Source organism: Pseudonaja textilis, chromosome 5 (genome assembly GCF_049901715.1).
Source record: "Pseudonaja textilis isolate UNSWEBS1 chromosome 5, rPseTex1.2, whole genome shotgun sequence".
Taxonomy (NCBI): Eukaryota; Metazoa; Chordata; class Lepidosauria; order Squamata; family Elapidae; genus Pseudonaja; species Pseudonaja textilis.
In genome coordinates, this window is record NC_141994.1 from 43,719,561 (window position 1) to 43,739,910 (window position 20,350).

The 20,350-nt window shown below is 34.2% G+C and overlaps 1 protein-coding gene across 1 annotated transcript in view; it reads right to left on the minus strand.

Moving 5' to 3' along the window:
- The window catches only part of NUP205 (nucleoporin 205), a 40,765-nt gene that overhangs the window by 6,085 nt on the left and 14,330 nt on the right, over positions 1-20,350 (minus strand). Inside the window, exons 11-35 of the mRNA XM_026697929.2 lie at positions 19,788-19,938; positions 17,530-17,735; positions 17,111-17,293; positions 16,603-16,653; positions 15,065-15,274; positions 14,011-14,110; positions 12,777-12,914; positions 12,358-12,547; positions 11,749-11,869; positions 10,940-11,021; positions 10,310-10,474; positions 9,766-9,890; positions 9,232-9,346; positions 8,686-8,835; positions 8,082-8,156; positions 7,099-7,256; positions 6,443-6,523; positions 5,317-5,508; positions 4,803-5,073; positions 4,450-4,548; positions 3,767-3,915; positions 3,266-3,457; positions 1,682-1,803; positions 649-787; positions 348-474 (exon numbers count right to left, since the gene is read on the minus strand). Of these exons, the coding sequence (XP_026553714.2) occupies positions 348-474; positions 649-787; positions 1,682-1,803; positions 3,266-3,457; positions 3,767-3,915; positions 4,450-4,548; positions 4,803-5,073; positions 5,317-5,508; positions 6,443-6,523; positions 7,099-7,256; positions 8,082-8,156; positions 8,686-8,835; positions 9,232-9,346; positions 9,766-9,890; positions 10,310-10,474; positions 10,940-11,021; positions 11,749-11,869; positions 12,358-12,547; positions 12,777-12,914; positions 14,011-14,110; positions 15,065-15,274; positions 16,603-16,653; positions 17,111-17,293; positions 17,530-17,735; positions 19,788-19,938 (3,592 nt within the window). The remainder of the gene's footprint in view (positions 1-347; positions 475-648; positions 788-1,681; positions 1,804-3,265; positions 3,458-3,766; positions 3,916-4,449; positions 4,549-4,802; positions 5,074-5,316; positions 5,509-6,442; positions 6,524-7,098; positions 7,257-8,081; positions 8,157-8,685; positions 8,836-9,231; positions 9,347-9,765; positions 9,891-10,309; positions 10,475-10,939; positions 11,022-11,748; positions 11,870-12,357; positions 12,548-12,776; positions 12,915-14,010; positions 14,111-15,064; positions 15,275-16,602; positions 16,654-17,110; positions 17,294-17,529; positions 17,736-19,787; positions 19,939-20,350) is intronic.

The window sequence follows — 20,350 nt, forward strand, 5'->3', positions numbered from 1 at the left end:
AGAGAAACAAAGCTAACAGCATCCATTTTAGGAGATTTTCTAATAAGCAGATTCTGCTGAACTGTATAAAAAATATAGTTCAGCATTCTAACTTCTCAGAATACACATAGTGGTTTTGATTGATTGATTCACTCCTCGGAAAAATATAATGAACATGTGAGTCTAAAAGTCATATTAGAATGCAAGACCGTAATATCTATTAAATGGACTATGAAAAGCTTCTGTGAACTTTCTCTTCCTGCTCTGTACAAGTGGAAAGTTTTCATAATATATTTCATACACATTTACTGTTATTCCAGTAAAAGAAAATGTGTTGTTTTCTATAAAAAAATGAAAAAATATCTTGCCTGGTAAAGCAGCTTTGCTGATTATTCCAGTCAGTAATGCCAATTCTTGCAAGGCTCCCACACTAACTTCCTGACACCGCAAGATTGCTTGGACAGCATCTGAATGGGATATTAGGAACTGCAAAACCTGAGAGGAAGGAGGGGTGAAAGGGGGGGAGAGAGAGAAAGAGAGAATACAAAGAAGTAAAGTTAAAATGTAATTAATTCAGGGAGTTGGAAATAAGGGAATGATATCCAGTATCTAACTTTGAGAATAATTGAAATGAACAGCCAGTGCTACCAGAGGTTTCTGTCATCTTACCTGTCTGGCGGCCTGAGCATGTTGAGCCATACTAGAAGTAAGGATGATTTGGCAAAGCTGGAGAGCAGGCAAAAGAATCTGGTGATAACGCTCTACAGGAGCAGGAATGAAGACTGGAGGGTCTCGCATTCCAAATATTCTTAAAGGAAGAAGCAAAAAGAAAATCAGTAATTTGGTTATCTTAAAAAAAACCTTAAAAACTCACCACAATACACATTTTACAAAATACAAAAGATACTCTCCATATACTCTCAGAACACTTATCTAGCTTAGTACTAGCTTGGTTTATAAATGATATAATCCTGATATAGGTAATCCTTGAGTAACAACCTTGATTATAGTGGAATCTCCAGCTAGATTGGAGAGAGGTCTTAAAAGGGGAGGGGCACAAACTTAGAGTCCTTGCACTGCAGAAAGTGCAGTGACCTCCCAGAATCCCCAAAGTCTCATCAGACTGTTTCAAAGGGATTGTATTCAGTCTGGCAAGATTTTTGTAAGACAGGTGACCAAGAATGAAACATCTGCTGGAGACTATTCATGAATAGTTCTGGTATAACCCATCTAACACAGATGGCTGGGAAAGGATCATTTGGCATTACTATTTGTTCTGATATTTAGTCATGATTTAGATAGATGGATACATTTATTTCAATACTAAGCTGGAAAACAAACAACAACAAAATTCAGCCTTGATTTAACATTAAAGTGAATGAAATCTTAGATTTATTTATTTGATTTACATAGATGATTTCTCAGCCCACAACACAGGCTGTTGCAATATATATAAATCCTTGTAAAATAATAAACAATTAAAACAAAAAATGAAAAAATGTAGACTAATATAAACCAGTTACTATTTATAAAACTATCAAACCCTATATTAAAACAAATGTAACAGAGTTTACTAGTAAGTGAAATAATTTCAATTCTAGTCAAAACATGCAACTAAAACATGCACAAAATATATAACACTAAAAAACATTACTTTATCCTAACCAGGATGTTACTTTGGAAATCTGGTGTATAAACTTACCCTTGTTGATCTATTTCTGGCCGCATATCATATACCTGAAACTGTGCAAGTTTCACTATTACTCCAGATCTCAATAACTCTAATGCTCCTTGCTGTATTTTTGCTACTTTAGTCAGGAAGGCCTTGAAGAAAAAAAAGTAAATATTTTGTAACAACAGGATCAAAGACTCAGAATCTATAGGAAGGATTTGCCAAGAAGTAGTTGAAGGCTCATCCCTAAATCTCACTCTTATGTCATCCCTTCTTCCCTGCAGAGAGAGACTGCATTGAGTGATGTGGTGTTAGTAAAATGGTAATTCAAATATTGATTTTAGCAAGTCACAAACAGACCAAGGGTCAAGATAAATTTGACATAAGATTTTGGAATTAATTATAAAGAAACCTTCCTGTGGGAAAATGGTTTTGTTTTGAATTACTTAAAATCATAAGAAAATAGAATTTTAATAATTGGAACTAAAAATTACAAATAAAGGAGAAAAAAGACTCAAACTAAAATTACAAATATAAATGAACCAAAATATTTTACACTTAACATACTGAAGGATAGTTTTGAACAATAGACCCAGAAGTTAATCTTAAATCTATCTGCCTCTGTAGACAGTCTGTATTTAAAAGATATTATGGAAAAGGAACTGATTTGAAAGTGAATTTAAAAATGAGACTACAAAAAAATGGAAAAATATGTCACACTGGGCATCCAAAAGAAACTGGCTGATGTCTTAATAATTGAAAGAGATATATAAATAACAAACCAAGAGTGACCTAGATAAGTCTCCTATATTGGATTTGTAAAAGAGGTTGCAAAATTGAAGAATTTTGTCAGAAAGATCAAAGGAGGACATTATTTGAAGAGACTGAAGTAAAGGGGAGTAATATAAAGTTGGGTTTTTTTTGATGAAGGTTCAAATAGATACGTTATCTCTAATAACCCTTAAAGAACCTTACTGACATTAGGACTGAACTGATGCCCCCCCCCCCCCCCCCCCCCCCCCCCCCTAGCGTTTATTTTTTTCCCCCCCCCCCCCCCCCCCCCCCCCCCCCTCCCCCCCCCCCCCCCCCCCCCCCCCCCCCCCCCCCCCCCCCCCCCCCCCCCCCCCCCCCCCCCCCCCCTTTTAGGATTTGTTTATAAATAAGAGACGAGATATGGGAAGACATCATTTGCTGCATTTTAAGAGAAGGTGCTCAATTATTAAAATTGTTTATACTTGCTGTGATGGAGGAAATTGTGTGTGTGTGTTTTTTTATACTCATTATTTTTCTTTTCTATTTTTTTTCTTTTCTGCACCTTATAATTTTTTCTTGTAATTCTTTTTTCATTTATAGTTTCTATTAGCTTTTATTGTTGTAATTTTAGAGAATTAATTGGAAAGGCTGTAGGAACACTAGATAGTAAGTATGCTATGATTTGCTTCTTTTAAATGAATATGCTTGTATATGATGGCTATTCAGAGATATGGACAATATGTATGCAAACATTTAAAAGTGAAAATTTTGTGACATAATAAGAGTTACATATAGTGCTAAATGCTGACTGGTTGCTTTAGGCTGGAGTACAATAGAAGCAGAATCTGCACAGAATCTCACCATTTTTGACTCATAGGTATACAGCGCTTTAAGCAAAGGAGGCTGGGGTATGAGCAGACTTTGCAACTTGAGATCATCATCTGCCAGGCTGTCAACAAGCACTTTTAAGTAGCCACTGTTGGAGAGGTATAATAACCACTGGTGCTGTTTATCTATAGAGACGATACGGTCCAGTAATGCAAGTGCTAGCATCTAAAAAAGCAAAGAGATTAAATTACTTTACAAGAATGCAGAGTCTCTGCTTAGAAAGGTTTGATTCATATCTTCAAACTTGAATTGCTGTCATCAATTTTAAATCACAATAGTTTGTAGGTTATATATTATTGCATTTTATATCTTTATAACATAACTGTATAAGAATCAACATACCTAAATGCTATGTATTGATAATTCAACATAATCCTTTCTTTTAACAGTCATTGCATTTTGACTATTACAACATAACTGCCCATCTCCAAAGACTTAAGTCTGTTCAAACTTAATAGGTCTAATTTTATTTACCCGTCCTATCTCATGTCCATCACAGGCATCTCTGCAGACTACCTCCATTAGGGCAGAACCATAGCTTTCAATAATAGCCATGTTTTCTCTCTGCAGTTTACTGAAACCATCTTCAGGAGCTGTTAAACGTTCCCACATGGACTTTTTGGCTGTAAAGTAAATCAAAGAGTGTTAAAAATAACCCCTTTTCTCTTTAAAATGTATCATAAATTGTATTTAGCAAAAATATATAAAAGGATAATATCTTATGGAAACAGGTGAAAAATCATAAAAAGCAAAGTTGCTCTGAACCAGATTTGATTCCTGGTGATTTCATATATGGAATGGTTTCCCCTTTTTTTTCCAGGGAATGTTTAACTTTTGGTAACTTTTCCTATATAGTCCTGCTATCTTCTAGAAGTTTCCTAAAGAAATATTAACCAAGCCCAAATCTGCTTAGCTTTTCAAGTGAGGTCTCTTTGTGCAAATGGCATTGAGAACTTAGGTCCAAGAACAGATAATGGAAAAGCTGGTGGAAAGAGATACTCATTGGAATTTCAAATTTTAGACCTGAAAGTTGTTTTAAGAAATTTAAGAACTTCCTATCACCACTACTAATGTTCATAACATATTATTCTGTAGAGGCAGACTGAATACGCAACTGTGTAGGATGTCATATTTTCTATAATTGGATTGTATTTTACCTGCTTCTAGAGTATCTGGTTCATCTGGTCGTTGAGCAATCTGCAAATAATAGAGCAATGATCCATACAGGTGTGTCCTCACTCGCTGAAACCCACCACCTAGTCAGAGAGGAAGGAAGAAGCCAACACATGTAGCATTATACAAACATAAAAATACAGTCACTGTCCTCTATTTTTGTCAGTACAACCCACGTGCATCCTCTGGTGCTTATGGCTGTAACTGTTAAGTAAGATGTGAAAATCCAGTTTAAGTATTATTTTTAATTTAATGAAACAAAATGAAAACACATTCAATTCCATCTTGGTCTTTATGGATTTCCTTTCCAATAAGTATAAGTGATTTATATATTCACCGGTCTTCAGAATAAAATCCAGAATTTTTTTCAATATGATATGTAAAGAAGAGTCTCCAATGGAGGCAAATCCCACTGCCAAGTCTTCAGGAGCAGGTGATGTAGCAAAAGAACCATCCAACATTAGGACAAATTGGGAATGTCCAGGCATAGGGATAGCAAATGGCTCCTTTTGTTCTGTTCGCACAGACTGGCTCAGGTGAGCAGTCAAAGTGAACACGGCTCCTGCCACGACCGGCATTAACTCTTGAGCTGCATCATCATTCAAAATCTTATGGGAAGAAACGAAATTAAATAGTCTTCAGTTATATATGTTACATGATGTCTATCATCTTTCTAGCTGCAAATGATAGCGACTACAATGTGACATCGAAAGCAAATGAATCTCAAACTGCTGTTAAATTGTCTCTGATACATTCTTCCTTTCCTTACTCTGTATTTTATAATTTAATTTTAGAAGAATTAAGTTATACTTTTAAACAACATAATGTAACAATATATCTTCATAGTTTACCTTATCATGTAAATCTTGCAATAGATCACGGATAATAAGCTGTCTGTCTTCAGATTGTATGAGGTCCTGTGGGCAGGCAGTTAATATGATTTCAACCAGCTGCCTCCAGGACTCCAGAGCATGTTTCTTTGCATACAGACACTGAAGAAGCCTATTCCTTTCCACAACATATTGAAGAATTGTATTGATTTCCTGGAAGTCAATAGAAAAAAAGTATTTACTAATAATAACAAAAACAATCACTCAAGTTATACTATTATGATATCAGTTTATAACCAAGCAGGAAATATTCATGTCAGAAATACTTTGGGGATTTTAAAAACAAGTTGCATAAAAGGAATTTATATTATTTTCATGGAATTCCCTTTTAAACACCATCAAAATGTTTGATGATGAGAAATCATAGAAGAAATTGGAAGGGGCTTTCAGGTGAGGAATGGTGAATTAAGACATCTCCAAATTAGGAAAGATCACAACCACAACTAAGACCTAAGGACCTGTGAACAGACTAGTCTCACAGAATCTCTCTGGTTAAGGAGAGGATGGGAGATGGTTCACTTGTGCTCCAGACACTTGTTCCTCGTGAAGAGACCACAGGACAGATATTCCTTCTGCGTTTGAGTTCTGGGAGATTAAGAGAACCATCATGCTCTCAACTGCAGCAAAGTGTTTAAAGGATATTGAGCTCATCCACTCACTTTCTAATCACTTTCATAAATTATCTGAAATTATCTTTTCTTTTTTCTCTGTATATCTTTTATTCTTTTTTTTAACTTTCCCTTGTTTTTTAGTTTAATTTGTATTTTTTTCAGTATTGTTATGTCTTAACATGGGTAGCCCTTGACTTACAGCTGCCTCCATTATGGTTGTATGTGAAGGACTACCTGCAAAAAAATATTATTTTTTTTAAAGAAACTGGATACATCCCTGGATAAATTCCCATTTATTAAAAATAATAATAAAACTGAGATTCTAGCGGAACAACATGCTTATACTCACTTCCAAATTGGTAAGCATTATATAAAATATTTACTAAAGTAAACAATTAATAAATATTTACTAAAGCAAATAATGTCCTGATAACCTTTTTCAAAATCAAGGTATTCTAGTTATTTCATTTCTTTACCTCCATAAGTAAAGGTCTTTGTCCAAGGGCTGCCATTCCTTGCAAGGCATTCACTTCAGCAATCAGAACTTTGTGAAGATGCTAGGATTGAGGAAAAGACAAGGGCCATGTCTAATGAACAGTAATAATACTAAACCCAGCTGTGAAGAGTATTTTTCACCCTTCAATTTATTTTTTACTTCTATTTTTACTTTCATCCTAGATAAAATGATACACTTTAATGAAGCTACCCGGGAAAAATACAATATCCAACATGAAATGTCAGTTGTTCCTTTACAACACTCAGTTCAGTGTAGTAACTGGTTGTTGTTGTTTTGTTTACACTTAACATACTGAAGGATATGGGGAGGGGGTGGTTGTTAGGAAAAAGCTGGCCATAACTTTATAAGAATCTCTCCAGAACTAATTTTCAAATAAAAATAAGGATACTAATAGATATATTAAGAATGGATAATCACAGAATTACCAAATACATTTTAAGAACATGAATCAAACTTGATAAATAAATAAACAACAACTCTAGCCCCTAATAAAACCAGGAACTAAAATCCATTTCAAACCTTTGCTTCAGACTCAAGCAGGGCCCCCAACATGCTCTTAAAAGTGTTTTTCTGTATATTTTTGTACAGCCCCAACATTTCTCAAAGCTTGCTGACCTTCACATTGCAGATAATTGGTCCATGTGCAGTCCTATTTTCACAGTTAGCAATGACCTCCTCTATTTGAGCACGGTCAAAAAAATCTAGTTGCAAAGGCTCTGGGATCTCTTGACTGAAGTCAATTGAATCAAGAATGCTCAAGATTTTCCTATGCACTGAAGATATTAGAAATCAATTTAGAAATTTCTGGAAATCAGACAAAAAAGAATTCAGCTGAATTCAAATATAAAAGACAAACTTTTATGATTTAGATGTTTTCCAATTTATTATAATTTTACATTTTATTTCTATTAGTATCTATATCCCAAAAGTGGCAGTCAAAAAGATTTATTGCTGATGACTTGCTTAACCGCCCCCCTCCCAACTCGGCCTCTTCTTCTCTTACAACACAATATTTTAGGAAGCTAACAAAAGCGTAAAATCCCAAAACTTCAAATGATTATTAATTTCTGGATTGTGCCCAGTCATATCTTTGTAATATATTAAGTTGCTTCCTATTATACAATGCAGATATATCACAAAATATGTATGCCAGAAGCCAAAAATGAATACATTATACAACCACCTATACAGAAATATATTTATCATTTATAAACTAAAGTATGTTATGATTTTTCCAACAACTTCTGAATATTCTCATTATAATAAACAGGCAAGCAAAAAAGAGAGAACCAGTTCTCAACCTGGGGTGTCAGCACTCCCAGAGTGTGTGAGATGGCAGGGTGTGACAAAGAGTGGATTGTATCCCTTGGTGATGGGTCACGAGTCACAATTACCTTTGTAGGGAGTGAGAACATTAATCATTTTCTAAGAGTGTGGGGCATAGAAAAGGTTGGGAAGGCACTAGGATAGAAACCAGGAGACTGGGTTCCAATCTGCCTTAGGCATGAAAGCTGCAGTAGTTTTATTACAGCAGTCAATATAATAGTCACTATATTCTTAATTAAAATCTGTAAAGTAGGTCTTCACAAATAACTTACCCTTGGAAGCAGTGTCAAAGTGAAGGAATCCAGTGACAGAACGACTATCATCTTCTATCCCTCCTTCACCATCAGCTAAGAAAATTGAAATTTTAAAAATTAAAATTAATTTATAAGTTCAATTTTACCACAGAATAAATTTAAAGTAATAAAATACAAAATGCCTGTGCACTTTGAAGCAGCTGCACAAAATGAAAGATGCAAACTTTAATACTCTGAAGAGAGGTGCTTTGCTTACACTAACATAAATGTGTTACACATTGATAGCAATACATTCCACCCAATCCTAATTTTACACTGAGATGAATAATAAAAGCTATGTATCCTATTAATAGGCAGGAACAATGTGTTATACGGAATAATCTTTTATTGTTAATAATATGTCAACTTTGACTAAACCAATGTCCCCATTATTTAAGTAATGCTTGCTTCCCTTACTCCTAAAATCCTAACATTAAGCTCTCTATGAGAAGAAGTAGAAACTGTTATGGTAAAAATCACAAACAACTGGATATGAAAGTGACAACTAATTCCAAAAAGAAAAAAAAGGCATTTAAATATAATAATCTTGATCCTTCTATCTATCTAGCCATATTCCATTTACCTAAATAAGATCTAACTGGGACATCATCGAGAAGAAGCTGCAACAGTCTCTGTGTGTGAGAACGCTGGCGGTTCAGTGAAGTAACTCGCAATTCTATAGATGCAGTTTTCATTAGCCATGACATCTGATTCAAGGCAGGAATCTCATGCTCTGAGTAGAAGTGACAGACAAAAACAGCACACACAGTAAAATACACACCCTGGGAAAACATAGCCCTCCTGCTCTGACATGCTTTGAAACCTTCACTTAGAATGTTTGAGAACAGTTGTATTGCAATACGGTCCAATTAACTGTAAATGCTCCCAAAATGAGATGCCTCAATGGTAATGCTTCCTGACACATTCTTTCCCAATGCTGAGATGGAAAAGAAGCAAAAAAGAAAGGATAAGATGCATGAAGTGTCATAAAAGAAGGGGAAAGTATTTTTCTTTCTTCCAAGACAAGATTTCTAATATTCTGTAGTATTTCAATTTAAAATTAAACAATAAATGTTTCAAAGCAATTAGAATAAAGTATATCCAATTAAGAGTACATTTTGAGTGTTACCTTTGACACAAAAAGGCAAGTGCTGCAACTGAGAGAATAAGAAATCTTGGCTAGTTCTCAAGTATCTCATTGTTGGTCCTGATGTGTCTGAGCATGCACATAACTGATAGATAACCTGTTAATAAAAAAACCATATGTATATTTGGGTATAAACACAAAAGCATGCACTCCTTTTTAAAATTTTACAAAGAACATCAGGTTAAAAAGTATAACTGAATTATTAATAATGCAATATTACAACTGCCGTTAGTGATTTAAATGACTTACATATAACACTTCTTTTTTTAAAAAAAATCAGCTTCGGCTGCAATGCTATAAAGTGAAGGATTCAGATATATAATTATCTAAAAGAAAATATCCCTGAATTCAAACAGGCATCTTTCTTGGACATCATATGTAAGCTTTAGGAATAAATTATTTTAAGAATCAAAATAACACAATAAAACTACAAAAAGCCACAAAAAACCCAGTGAAAGCTGATTGACTGTCTCTACAAAATTTAAATTTGAAATTTACTCAAAATTTCTTTCATACCTGATAACACAACTCTGCTAGATGTGGAGATTCCCGAACTGCTGTGGGATCAGACCTTGTTCCAGTACCATTCTCTAATATGTTCAAAATAGCATGAAGGCAAGTACGAGGGCAACCCAACACACCTTAAGATTTAAGATACTTGTTTAGATAAACAATGTATAAGGTATAATAAGGCATAATCACACAGAAATTTTTTTTAAAAAAACAAATTTCATTCTGTTTGAAATTTTTGTATATTTTTTACTAGGTAGAAGTGGCAAAGAGTTATAAAATTACTTTCATGTCGCATTTTATTACAAATGGGATATGATAGGAACCTAATATTACACAGATTTGCAGTTTGCATCTAGATGCACTTTCTACAGTGCACTGATTTTAACATGTAAAACAGTTAACATTTATTCTGTGTACCATATTAATATTATGCTATATTGGAAAATTAAAATAAAATATCACCATCCAAGTGTGGGTTTTTTTCTAGATGGTAGCTAGCCACTTCCCTCTCTTTCTCTATATCATCAGAGTACTTTCAGTTGGGTACCTGGATCTTGCAGATTTGTAGTGCTGACAGGCTTCCTAAATTCATAACCAAGAAGATATAGAGCAAGATTGGGTGGCTTGCACTCCAGAGAGGCAATGAGAAGGTTCAGAATATTAATCCTTGTTTCATGGAATATCGGTGCTTGCTTCATTTCAACTTCAAATTCTTAGAATCAAGCACAAACATTTATATTAAAAGTGGGTTATCCAGAAAGCATTCAGTCAATTCATACATATTTTCTATTAATCTAATTTACAACCAGCTGCAAATTTCTTAGCTTAACAACAGAAACACATGTATGAGTGCTATTGTTAAAAATTTTTCAGGAGGTATCAATTTGTTTCTGAAATAACTGTATAATCAGCTCACCTATAAATATAAGCTATGGGAAGCAGAACAGTAATATACATATATTGTGAAATTATTTTTTAAAAGGTCATTTTTTGGCAGCTTTTGGGCAGGTTAATTATAATTTTGTTGAAAATTATAAGAGCTACAATTTTAAACTTCCAAATGCAGTCTTTCATCATTATTCTATCTTCTAAAATTAAAAGAATAAGACTGCAAATAAACTCAAGCACTTTCATTTTTGAAAATAAAAAATTAAAATAAAATGTACAACTTTCATACCTTCATCAGGATTAATGATTTTTTCTGCAGTTTCATTGTCCAAACACTCCACAAATCCAGCCATCAGTTTCTGACTGATACTCTAGATTTGTAATTAAAAGTTTAAAAAAGTAAGATAAGAATGGATGTTTTACTGATATATAAACAAAAACATATACAAACTTAGAATGTAACTAATAGCAGTATACAAAAAATGAGAAATATGCTTAAATTTGAAACAAATCATACATTGCAAAAGTTCTGCATATCATTTCAGATCTTCCACATTTAAGCAGAAAAAAAAACCTAGAATATTTTAGTTGTTCCAGGTTTCAGTTGAAATAGACATGTGAAAGATTCTCCAAATGATTTTATGGGGTCACTAGAGCAAACCTGAGGTACATCCTCCCCTCCCTTCCCTCCTCCTCCTGCTTTATGTGCCACACTACAAACCCCCCCCCCCCATCTGTCCATCACTGTCTCTTTCTTTCTCTCACCCTCCGCTTAACCACTTATGTCCTTACATGGCATCACAAAGGAAAGGTCCAGCCTTAGGTTTTTCCTGCTTCTCCCCACCCACCAAAAAAGTTTGCTTGGAATAATCATGATTCAGTCTGTATCCAAAAACAAAATAGATCCACCATTCCGCATATAGATCAAAACTTGCAAACATGGTGTTTGGTCTGAGAACAGGCTGACTCAAACCAGCTATTCCTCTCGTGGATTGTTTCAAGCCCTGAATATTTGCACATCATTATTAATAAATCATTTGCTGATAATTGGATAACCATTCCTTTTTTTCTTGCTTAAAAAAAATTAATTGCAATTACCTGGTCTTGCGTGAAGTCTCCAATCAGTTTGACCTGAATGTTAGCATTGCAAGAAATGCAACAAAGGATCTTGGAACTTTCAAAAGCCAGTTCAGGATTGGTATTACCATGATAAAGGTACCTTTAAAATAAAACATTATAGAGAAGTAGTGGTGGCAATCCATATATTGAATAGAATGTCAGAGAAATCCTATACCTGTATTTTTTACAATGTACGTGGCATACATAGGTGTAACTTTATTCAAATCATTGCCGTACACTTGGGAGAAAAAGCAGCTGACACTTTATCTCCTAATTCAATTGTTTCTTAAATCCCAATTTCTTCAGGGCACATGCACAGAATATAACAGCAAATTAATTAAATTAAAATATAATATTATTCACCATATAAATAGAAATTGTTTGGAAGTGTTTCTGACAAATGTACAGCTCAATCCTATGAATTATTGCATATGAATAGAGAGACAGTATTCTATTTCTATGAAGTCAGCTATTAATGGAATTTTTGTAAACATTCATGCTATAGGAACGTCTGGAAAAATATCATGCTCTGAGTAAAAACAGCATTTCACAAAAGCACAGCAGCCTTTCTAAATTTTTGGGACTTACCTGGCAATATTTACTACATGATCAGCTTTTTTAGTCCGAGGGTTGATTCCTTGCAGCAGCTGTTCTAGTGAGGTAACAATGAGAGAGAGATGGCTTTCTCTTAAGAAGTCCATGAAAAGGTTCTCTTTCTGTAAAGTTAGATTAAGCAGCCCAAGACAATACTGTACAGCCTTCTCCAAATGCTTTTTTCCTAAAGAAGGAAACAAATCAAACTAATAGATCACACATTCATGATTCTCCAAGAGTGGGGAAATGAAGAATAATTCACAGTGAGTTTACACAAGTACATTGATCGAGGCAACAGAAACAAACAGCCCTTCAAAAACTGCCAATTTTAAGACATCAGTTTTTTTCAACAGCCTATACTAGAGTCATATAGATATTTCCATATCTTAATTAAAAAGAAACTTGAAACTTACCAGGGAAAGGTGCATAGGCATCTAGTTGTTTAACTCCTTCTTCCAACAAGCTAAGACACAATTCCAACATTGGTGATTCATTCAAAAGATGATACATTAGGTTAAACCCAGGTGGTTTATAAGCTATTACTTCCTCTCCTAGAAAATGAAATGTACATTTATGTGTTATTTCTGAGATTGCAATTTACCAGAATAAAAGTAAATTAATCACTGTCGTTTTCATTTTCTCCTTCTCTTTTTTCCATGCAAACCATTGAAACAAGTGCAAAATCCCTATTTTCCCACTAAATTCTTTCATCTATTCTTGAAACCTTGCCTTTTCTCTGAATTGCCCTTTTCTCTTCTTAAATCAAGTGAGCTAAAGCAAAAAACTGAATTCCCATCTTTATATGAACCACTATAATCTTTCTTGGGATTTACATCCCTTATTCCATCTCCAGATATTTAGCCTTATTGTAAAAGGCTTTCCTTTGTCACTGTGTCCCTCCTCTTCCCATTCTACTTCTAAGTCTTTTAAAATTTTAATTGTGGAAAACGATTTTTTAATACTCCTACAGTATTAAAAATGCCACTGCAGTTCAATTCTTCTTCACAATTCTACATGTAAGCATCCACATCTTTCACTACTGTAACATTGTGCATGGAAATCTCATTGAACTATAAATATCCTTGCTTATATTTTGAGGAGCACTTAGAATATAATTAATTCAGGGACTGTGCAGAAATGGACAAATTAACTATAGCACTTAAAAATAAAGAGTCTTCAACATTTTATGATAATTGGAACTCGTGGTATAATTGGTTATTTCAGAGATAAACTGCTTAATGAACAATGGGTAATTTAAGCATAGATATTGACAAGATGTGTGTATTTAAATTAAGGTAGGAGAATTGGATCTTGCAGACTGTCAAAAAGGATATCCGTCTTTTTTTAAATGTATTTTCTTTTCTCTTCCGTTTCTTTGTTTCTTTCTTTCTTTTATATCTCTTCTTCTCTTCTTTTTTCTGTTCGTAAGACCAAGTGTTTTTTTTTCTTTTTTCTTTTTCTCCCCCTTTTGTATATGTAATGTCGATATGTTTTTAATTGTAAATTCAATAAAATTTATTTAAAAAAAAAGAATATAATTAGCAGTCACCACCAGATTAGAAAAAAAAAAAACTCCATGGCATTTTGTTGACTTTCTTTCCCAGCAAGAGGCCAACATAGATAAACAGAGATCAGCAAATAGCATACCTTGCAAGTCCACATATTGGTCCACAAAATCTTCAAGCTGGGGTTCATAGTCATTCAGCAATTTATAAAAGACCTCCAGAACTACTTCAGCTACTTCCCACTGTCAAAAATAACATGTCCAAAATATTTAATTTTTTAAAAGGTCATAGTGATAAAGTTATATTTTAATCCACTGAGTTGGATCAAATTTTTATCCTGACAGAAAGACCTTAATGAGACATTTCCTGATATAAGACTGAAAGAAATCTTGAAAAAAATATTTAATTCAACCAACTGCCAATGTAAAGTAGTTCTGAAAAAGAAATGAAACAAACCCCACTACATACATTGGCAAATATTCATATTCTATAGAAATGAAATCCAGTAACATTGTACATATTAATTTCTTCAGTTTATTATTGCGCAAATAAATTCCAATAGCACATTTTTTCAGATTAGCTGGTAAAGGATTGTATTTAGAGAAAAAAGTCTTGTTTGAACTTCCATATATGATTGAAAAAAGTCTGGATTGGAATTTTAGGTCACAAAGATGTAATAAAAATTACAATATTGAAATAATATATATTTCAATATATTAAACATGGGGAAAAATCAATTACTTTGCTGTACAAGCTAAAAAGAAATGGAGGTCTCAAACTTCAGTTTCCAGTTTAAAAGTTGAAACAGTGTGTTGAACCAGATCAGTAAAATATCTAGAAAGTTTAGCAGTAATTTCCCAGCATTTGCAATAACCTTCCATTTGCAGGACATGTTCTGACTTTCAGTACAAGGTCTAAAGAAACCACAGATTTATAACTCTATAATGGCTTTTTAAAAAATGATTCCATTATTGTTTAAATTTGCTGTTCACCATTCACACCCATATGTTGAGTGGGAAATCAAACAATACATGAATGTTCCTTGTAATACCATGGTAGTTTATTGTTATTACTATTGCCATAGGATTTTTCAAAAGAATAAGACCACAGAAGTATTACATAATTAAATAAAGATGATTACAAAGACAAATTTTCATAGATTTGTAGTAATATACATTACAAGAAGTAACGTTTACTTTTTCAGCAGCTCTCCTGTAGGCCCTGGTCTGAAATCGAAGAAATATAGATTCTCTCAGAAAATGAAGGTACGGCTCAAATCCTGGTGGGCGCAGCCCAGCACCCAGATTAGAAGGAAATGAACTCTCTACCAGGGTACTGATGAGCTGGCAGAAGGCACGAGTTAATGGATATTCCTCACATCGGGATTCTACTTCATTCAATTCAACCTTCCAAGAACAAGGCAAATTCCAAACATGTTACTTTTTAAACACAATGGCAACACGCCATCTCATTTACCAATCCCAAATAAACTCATGCAAATGCTTTTTCCAGTTTTCTTAAGGGCCCTTTATCAAAAAACCCAAACCAATTTACAATTTCAGTCTATAATGTTTAATCTAATAAAACATAATTTATCATCATTTACAGAATCCACAAATGCTGTTCCACTGTGAACAAGGGACTGTTGAACCTACAGGTAGTTCTCAACTTACAACCATTCATTTAGTGATCATTTGAAGATGAAACAGCTGGTGTGCTAGAAGTAGAAGATTTGGAATTAAGAGCACGTGTCCTGAGATTTGGGTGGCATGGTTCTCTGGAGCATGCCAAAGTCAAAATTAATGTGATTAAATAGGGTAGATTATAGAAATAAGAGAAACAAGTTGTAACTTTAAAGAGGTAATTTATAATTGTATTTATAACTGTTATAAAGAACACTCGAAGCTACTCCTCTGTATCTTTTATCAATTTTTATTTTACTTTCTTTCCTTTTTTGTATTTTTAATTTTCTCTTAATGGGGTAGGGGGAAGTAGATATGTTTTGGAAAGCTTAGAACTGTTCTATTCTGCTTTCATATTTAAGACTCCAAACCATCTTAAATAGTTCCAAGGTAAATCAAAATATAATCATCATAAACCAGTAGGCAACAATATAAATTTTCCAAATAAATAAACAAAATTACAAAAGGACCTAACTGCAATTTGAGTATCATTTTCACACTTGCCAGTTTATCTCACTGTATCCAGAAAATAAGGAAGATTTAAATCTGTGCAGATCAGATTATTGATCCTATTTTTTATACTGGATTGAGGCTCTAGCCAATGATATAATGGATTTTTGATATGGATTTACGTTGTTTTCTTGAGATTTTGTTTAAAAAAGCAGTGTATACAGTATTTATAAGTGTCAGCAACAAGCAACTAGATCCTCATGTGAAAGGTTCAAGCTCACTACTTAATTCCTATTATACAGGAATTGCCAGATTACCAGCCTTAGTCTGGGAATAGGTAAGATTCTATACAGCTCAAAGAACGTGTGTGTGTGTGTGTGTGTGTGTGTGTGTGTGTGTGTGTCTGTCTGTCTGTCTGTCTGTCTGTCTCAGTCTTGGCCCTCTTGCAACTGTGCAAGAATTTAAGGCTAAATCTGTGATTGAGGCATCCCCCTGCCTAGATGTGTATTTCCCAACATCAAGATACTGAAAGATAACGACTGTCTCATGTTAAATAATCAAATATACATTGAAAATAGAATGACTAAGTGCAGACAATTTACCTCGATACCAATGGCTTGCCTTTGGCCTGGAGTTCTTACAGTCTGCAATATCTTCCAAAATAAATCAGAGAGAAATGAAACGTTTGTCACTATTAGCAAAATAATACAATATTAAAAGAATGAACTATTGTTGATTGTACAAATCATTAGTGACAGGTCCTGCTAAAAAATTAAAGTACCTGCACTCTTCTTTTCATACTTTTTTGTTTACTAAGTATACATTTTATTGACAGAATTTTGAGTTTAAAAAGTTTCCCACTAAATACATAAACATTTTTTTTATTTCTTATATACAATCAGAATTTTTGTCTCTCTATCATTTACTTCCCATTCACTAGCAAGAATTTATAATATAAAGGAAAATAACACACTAACGTTGGAAGGGCATTCAGGAACTCAGTTTTGCTCAATACATTTTCTTATTCTGTGCGCCAATTTTCCAAATTGGAAAACATAAAATAAATTGGACAAAGTACAGAGCAGGGATAAACTTCCCTTTACAAGATACCTGTGTGTATTCCAATGATTGCCATAGTGAAGCAGCAATTTCTGGAGATTTCCCAAAGGCTGAGAGAGTTTCTAATAATTCTGCTTTCAAAATTGGATGTATACTGCATTGCAGAAGTCCCAAAATAATAACTACTGGTGTCCATTGAGGATGTTCACAGAGACTCAATCGTGCATTTTCACTCTGAAAAATTAAGAAAAACTATCACTGATAGCTAGTGTCCATTATACCAAAAATGAATATTCAGAATTGTAACATTTTGTTATGCATTATTTTTCTCCCATCAAACTTACCTTCATTTAAACTATATCTATGGCCACCTCTTAGCTCCTTTTGCATTTATTCCTGGGACCAAATATGTCAGTAACTATTGAATAAAGTAGGAACTGAATTTCTTCATATATCAAGTAACTACCTACCCATTTCACAATAGTCTTAGTAAGTTGCAGAAAGGCAATCAATCCATCCTGTTCTTTCTGTGTGATGCCTCTGAGAGGAAGATGACGATATTGAATGCTCTCTGCACTTGGCAAATCTTTACGCAAATGTTCATGGTACAGCATCAAGGAGTGGAAGAAGTGTTCCCAAGAGACTGGGCTTCCACCTGCTCCCTGGATGTTTTCAGCTGAATGAAAAAAAATCTACAATGTAGATTATATTAAATAAACTACAAGTGAAAAAAATGTTTCCCTAAATTCAATCTCATTGAGTGACTGAAATAATTTAGACCATTCTAAGTGAGGACTGTATATTAAAGCTCCCAAAAATAACTAGGAGGTTGTTTCCTTGTTTGATTCTTTTCCTTAAAAAGACTTTTTTCCTTTATCATCTCCTGCTTTAGGGCCTTTACTGTTCAGTCCATTTTTTTACTTCTATTGTTAGTTACATTGCTACAAAACTGTAAATATATGCCAGCTTATTTTCAAAAAGAAACACAAAGACATCACAAGCACTGAAAATCAGAATGGCAAAATTTATTCATAATCACTTCTATTTCTTAAGGTACTCCAAATGGAAAGAGATTTATTCCTCGTTAACTTCCAGATTAGCTGAGTAATTGTCCTGTTACATTTATTATTAGTTATCAGTGATTCCCCCTGTCCAGTTTGTTAGCTCTCCTTGTTCATTCTAGATTATCTCCCTGGAAAACTGATTTATCCTCAGCAATACCCTATGATTGCTTAATAAACAGCAACTAATCATCTACAACTGAAAATCAGCAGGTCTTCAAAGATTATCTTTTCGCTCAACAGAGCTGAGTCCAAAACAAACAGCTGTCATCATTCCTGTCTACTCCACTACAAGCTCTTTTTAAATTTCTTCGTACACTGACATTATATTATATGAACAAAATTAGCAAATGTATAAATAAAAGTGAATTAATTATCCAGTTTTGGATCTTATGTGCAAAAAGCCAGAAATCATAAAACAGAGAGAGAGAAAAAATGTTTGGTTTACCAATTATTTTAAAAGTCAAGCTTTTTACAAATTATCAATCAATCAGAAATTATACTAAAATGAGGATTTCTCCCTATAAAAATGTGAGTTAATAAAAGAAAATAAAAAATGTAAAGATCAAGAACAGCATATGTACCTTTAAACTTTTATCTATTTAATTTTTTCGTTTAAGCAACATCTTCTATAAAATACTAATTAAGGATGCATGGAATTTTCACCTAATTAACAAGCTTTATTAGATATGCTAAACATTAACTTGAAATGTCCTATGAATAGGCAATACAAAGGACTGATAACTAGCACAGGTAGCCTCCGACTTACGACCACAATTGGGCCCAAAATTTCTGCTGCTAAGCAAAATGTTGTTATGTGAGTTTTTCCTCATTTTACGACCTTTCTTGCTACACTTGCTAATCACTGCAGTTGTTAAATTAGTAACCCGGTTAAGTGAATATGGTTTTGCCATTGATTTTGCTTGTCAGAAAGTCGTAAAAAGTGATCACATGACGTGACACAGCAACTGTCATAAATATGAACCAGTTGCCAAGCATCTGAATTTTGATCACATGGGAATGCTGCAAAACCTGTAACCAGGGGTGGGATACTACCGGTTTGGAGCGGTTCTATAGAACCGTTTGTTACGATTCTGCGCAGTTCAGAGAACCGGCAAATCGTGCCCCTGGCTCCACCCACCCCTCCTCTCCCCGCCCAGTCAGTCCTTATCACGCATGCCCGACATCTCTGACTGCATTCTCCCCCACCCAGTCACTCCTTAAGGTATTTCTTTTTTTCCCCTCCCAACTATAAGTTGTTCAAACGATCAGCTGTGCTGGGATCCCCCTCGCTGTCTTAATGCTTCACCTAGGAGGCTTCCCTGAGGTCCAAGAGGCAAAAAAACAGAGCACCGGGGGAGGGGTTGCTGCAAAAAAAAAGAAGCCACACCGATTCAACCATTCCCACCTAGCCATGCCCACAGAACCAGTAGTAAAAGTATTTGCATCCCACCCCTGGTTGTAACTGTGAAAAATGGTTATGTCTGTTTTTTCAGTGCCAGATGAACAGTTAAGTTGAGGACTACCTGTAAATATGAAAAGCTTCAATCTCAGTGTTCAATTACTTCCCTGAAGACACTTCTACTTAAGATTATGCTTATGTGTGTTTACAGTGAATGGAAATAAAACATTGAAACATTCAGCCTATGTGGTGCTATATTTCTTACCATGAGTACTACCATTACCCTTTAGCAAAGTAAAGCAATAATGAGAACACCGGGGTCCATTGGCCAATCCCTGGAGCATTTTCAGATAAGGAATATAAATTGTGGAAGGAAGCAAGTCTCCCATTTGTCTAACAAATTTTGATAAAACAACCTGCAATATAAACAAAGATTAACCTAAGTAGAAACACCTACTCAAACAAAACCTTGACATTTGTCTTCAAACATATCTGATTAGCACATACAGATAGCCCTTAAATAACGACCACAATTGGGCCCAAAATTTCCATTGCTAAGTGATGCAGTTGTTCAGTGACTCACCCCCAATTTTATGACTTTTTGTCACGGCCGTTAAGCAAATTACTATGGTCATTAAGTGAATCAAATACATAAGCAAATCCCCCATTGACTCTCCTTATTGGAAGCCGCCTGTGAAAATTGCAAATAGCAATCACGTGACCCTAGCATGTGGCAACTGACATAAATACAAGCTAATTGTCAAGCACCTGCAGCAAATTTGTGAGGCCTGATTATATTTTCCCAGCACCATTGCAAATTTGAATTAT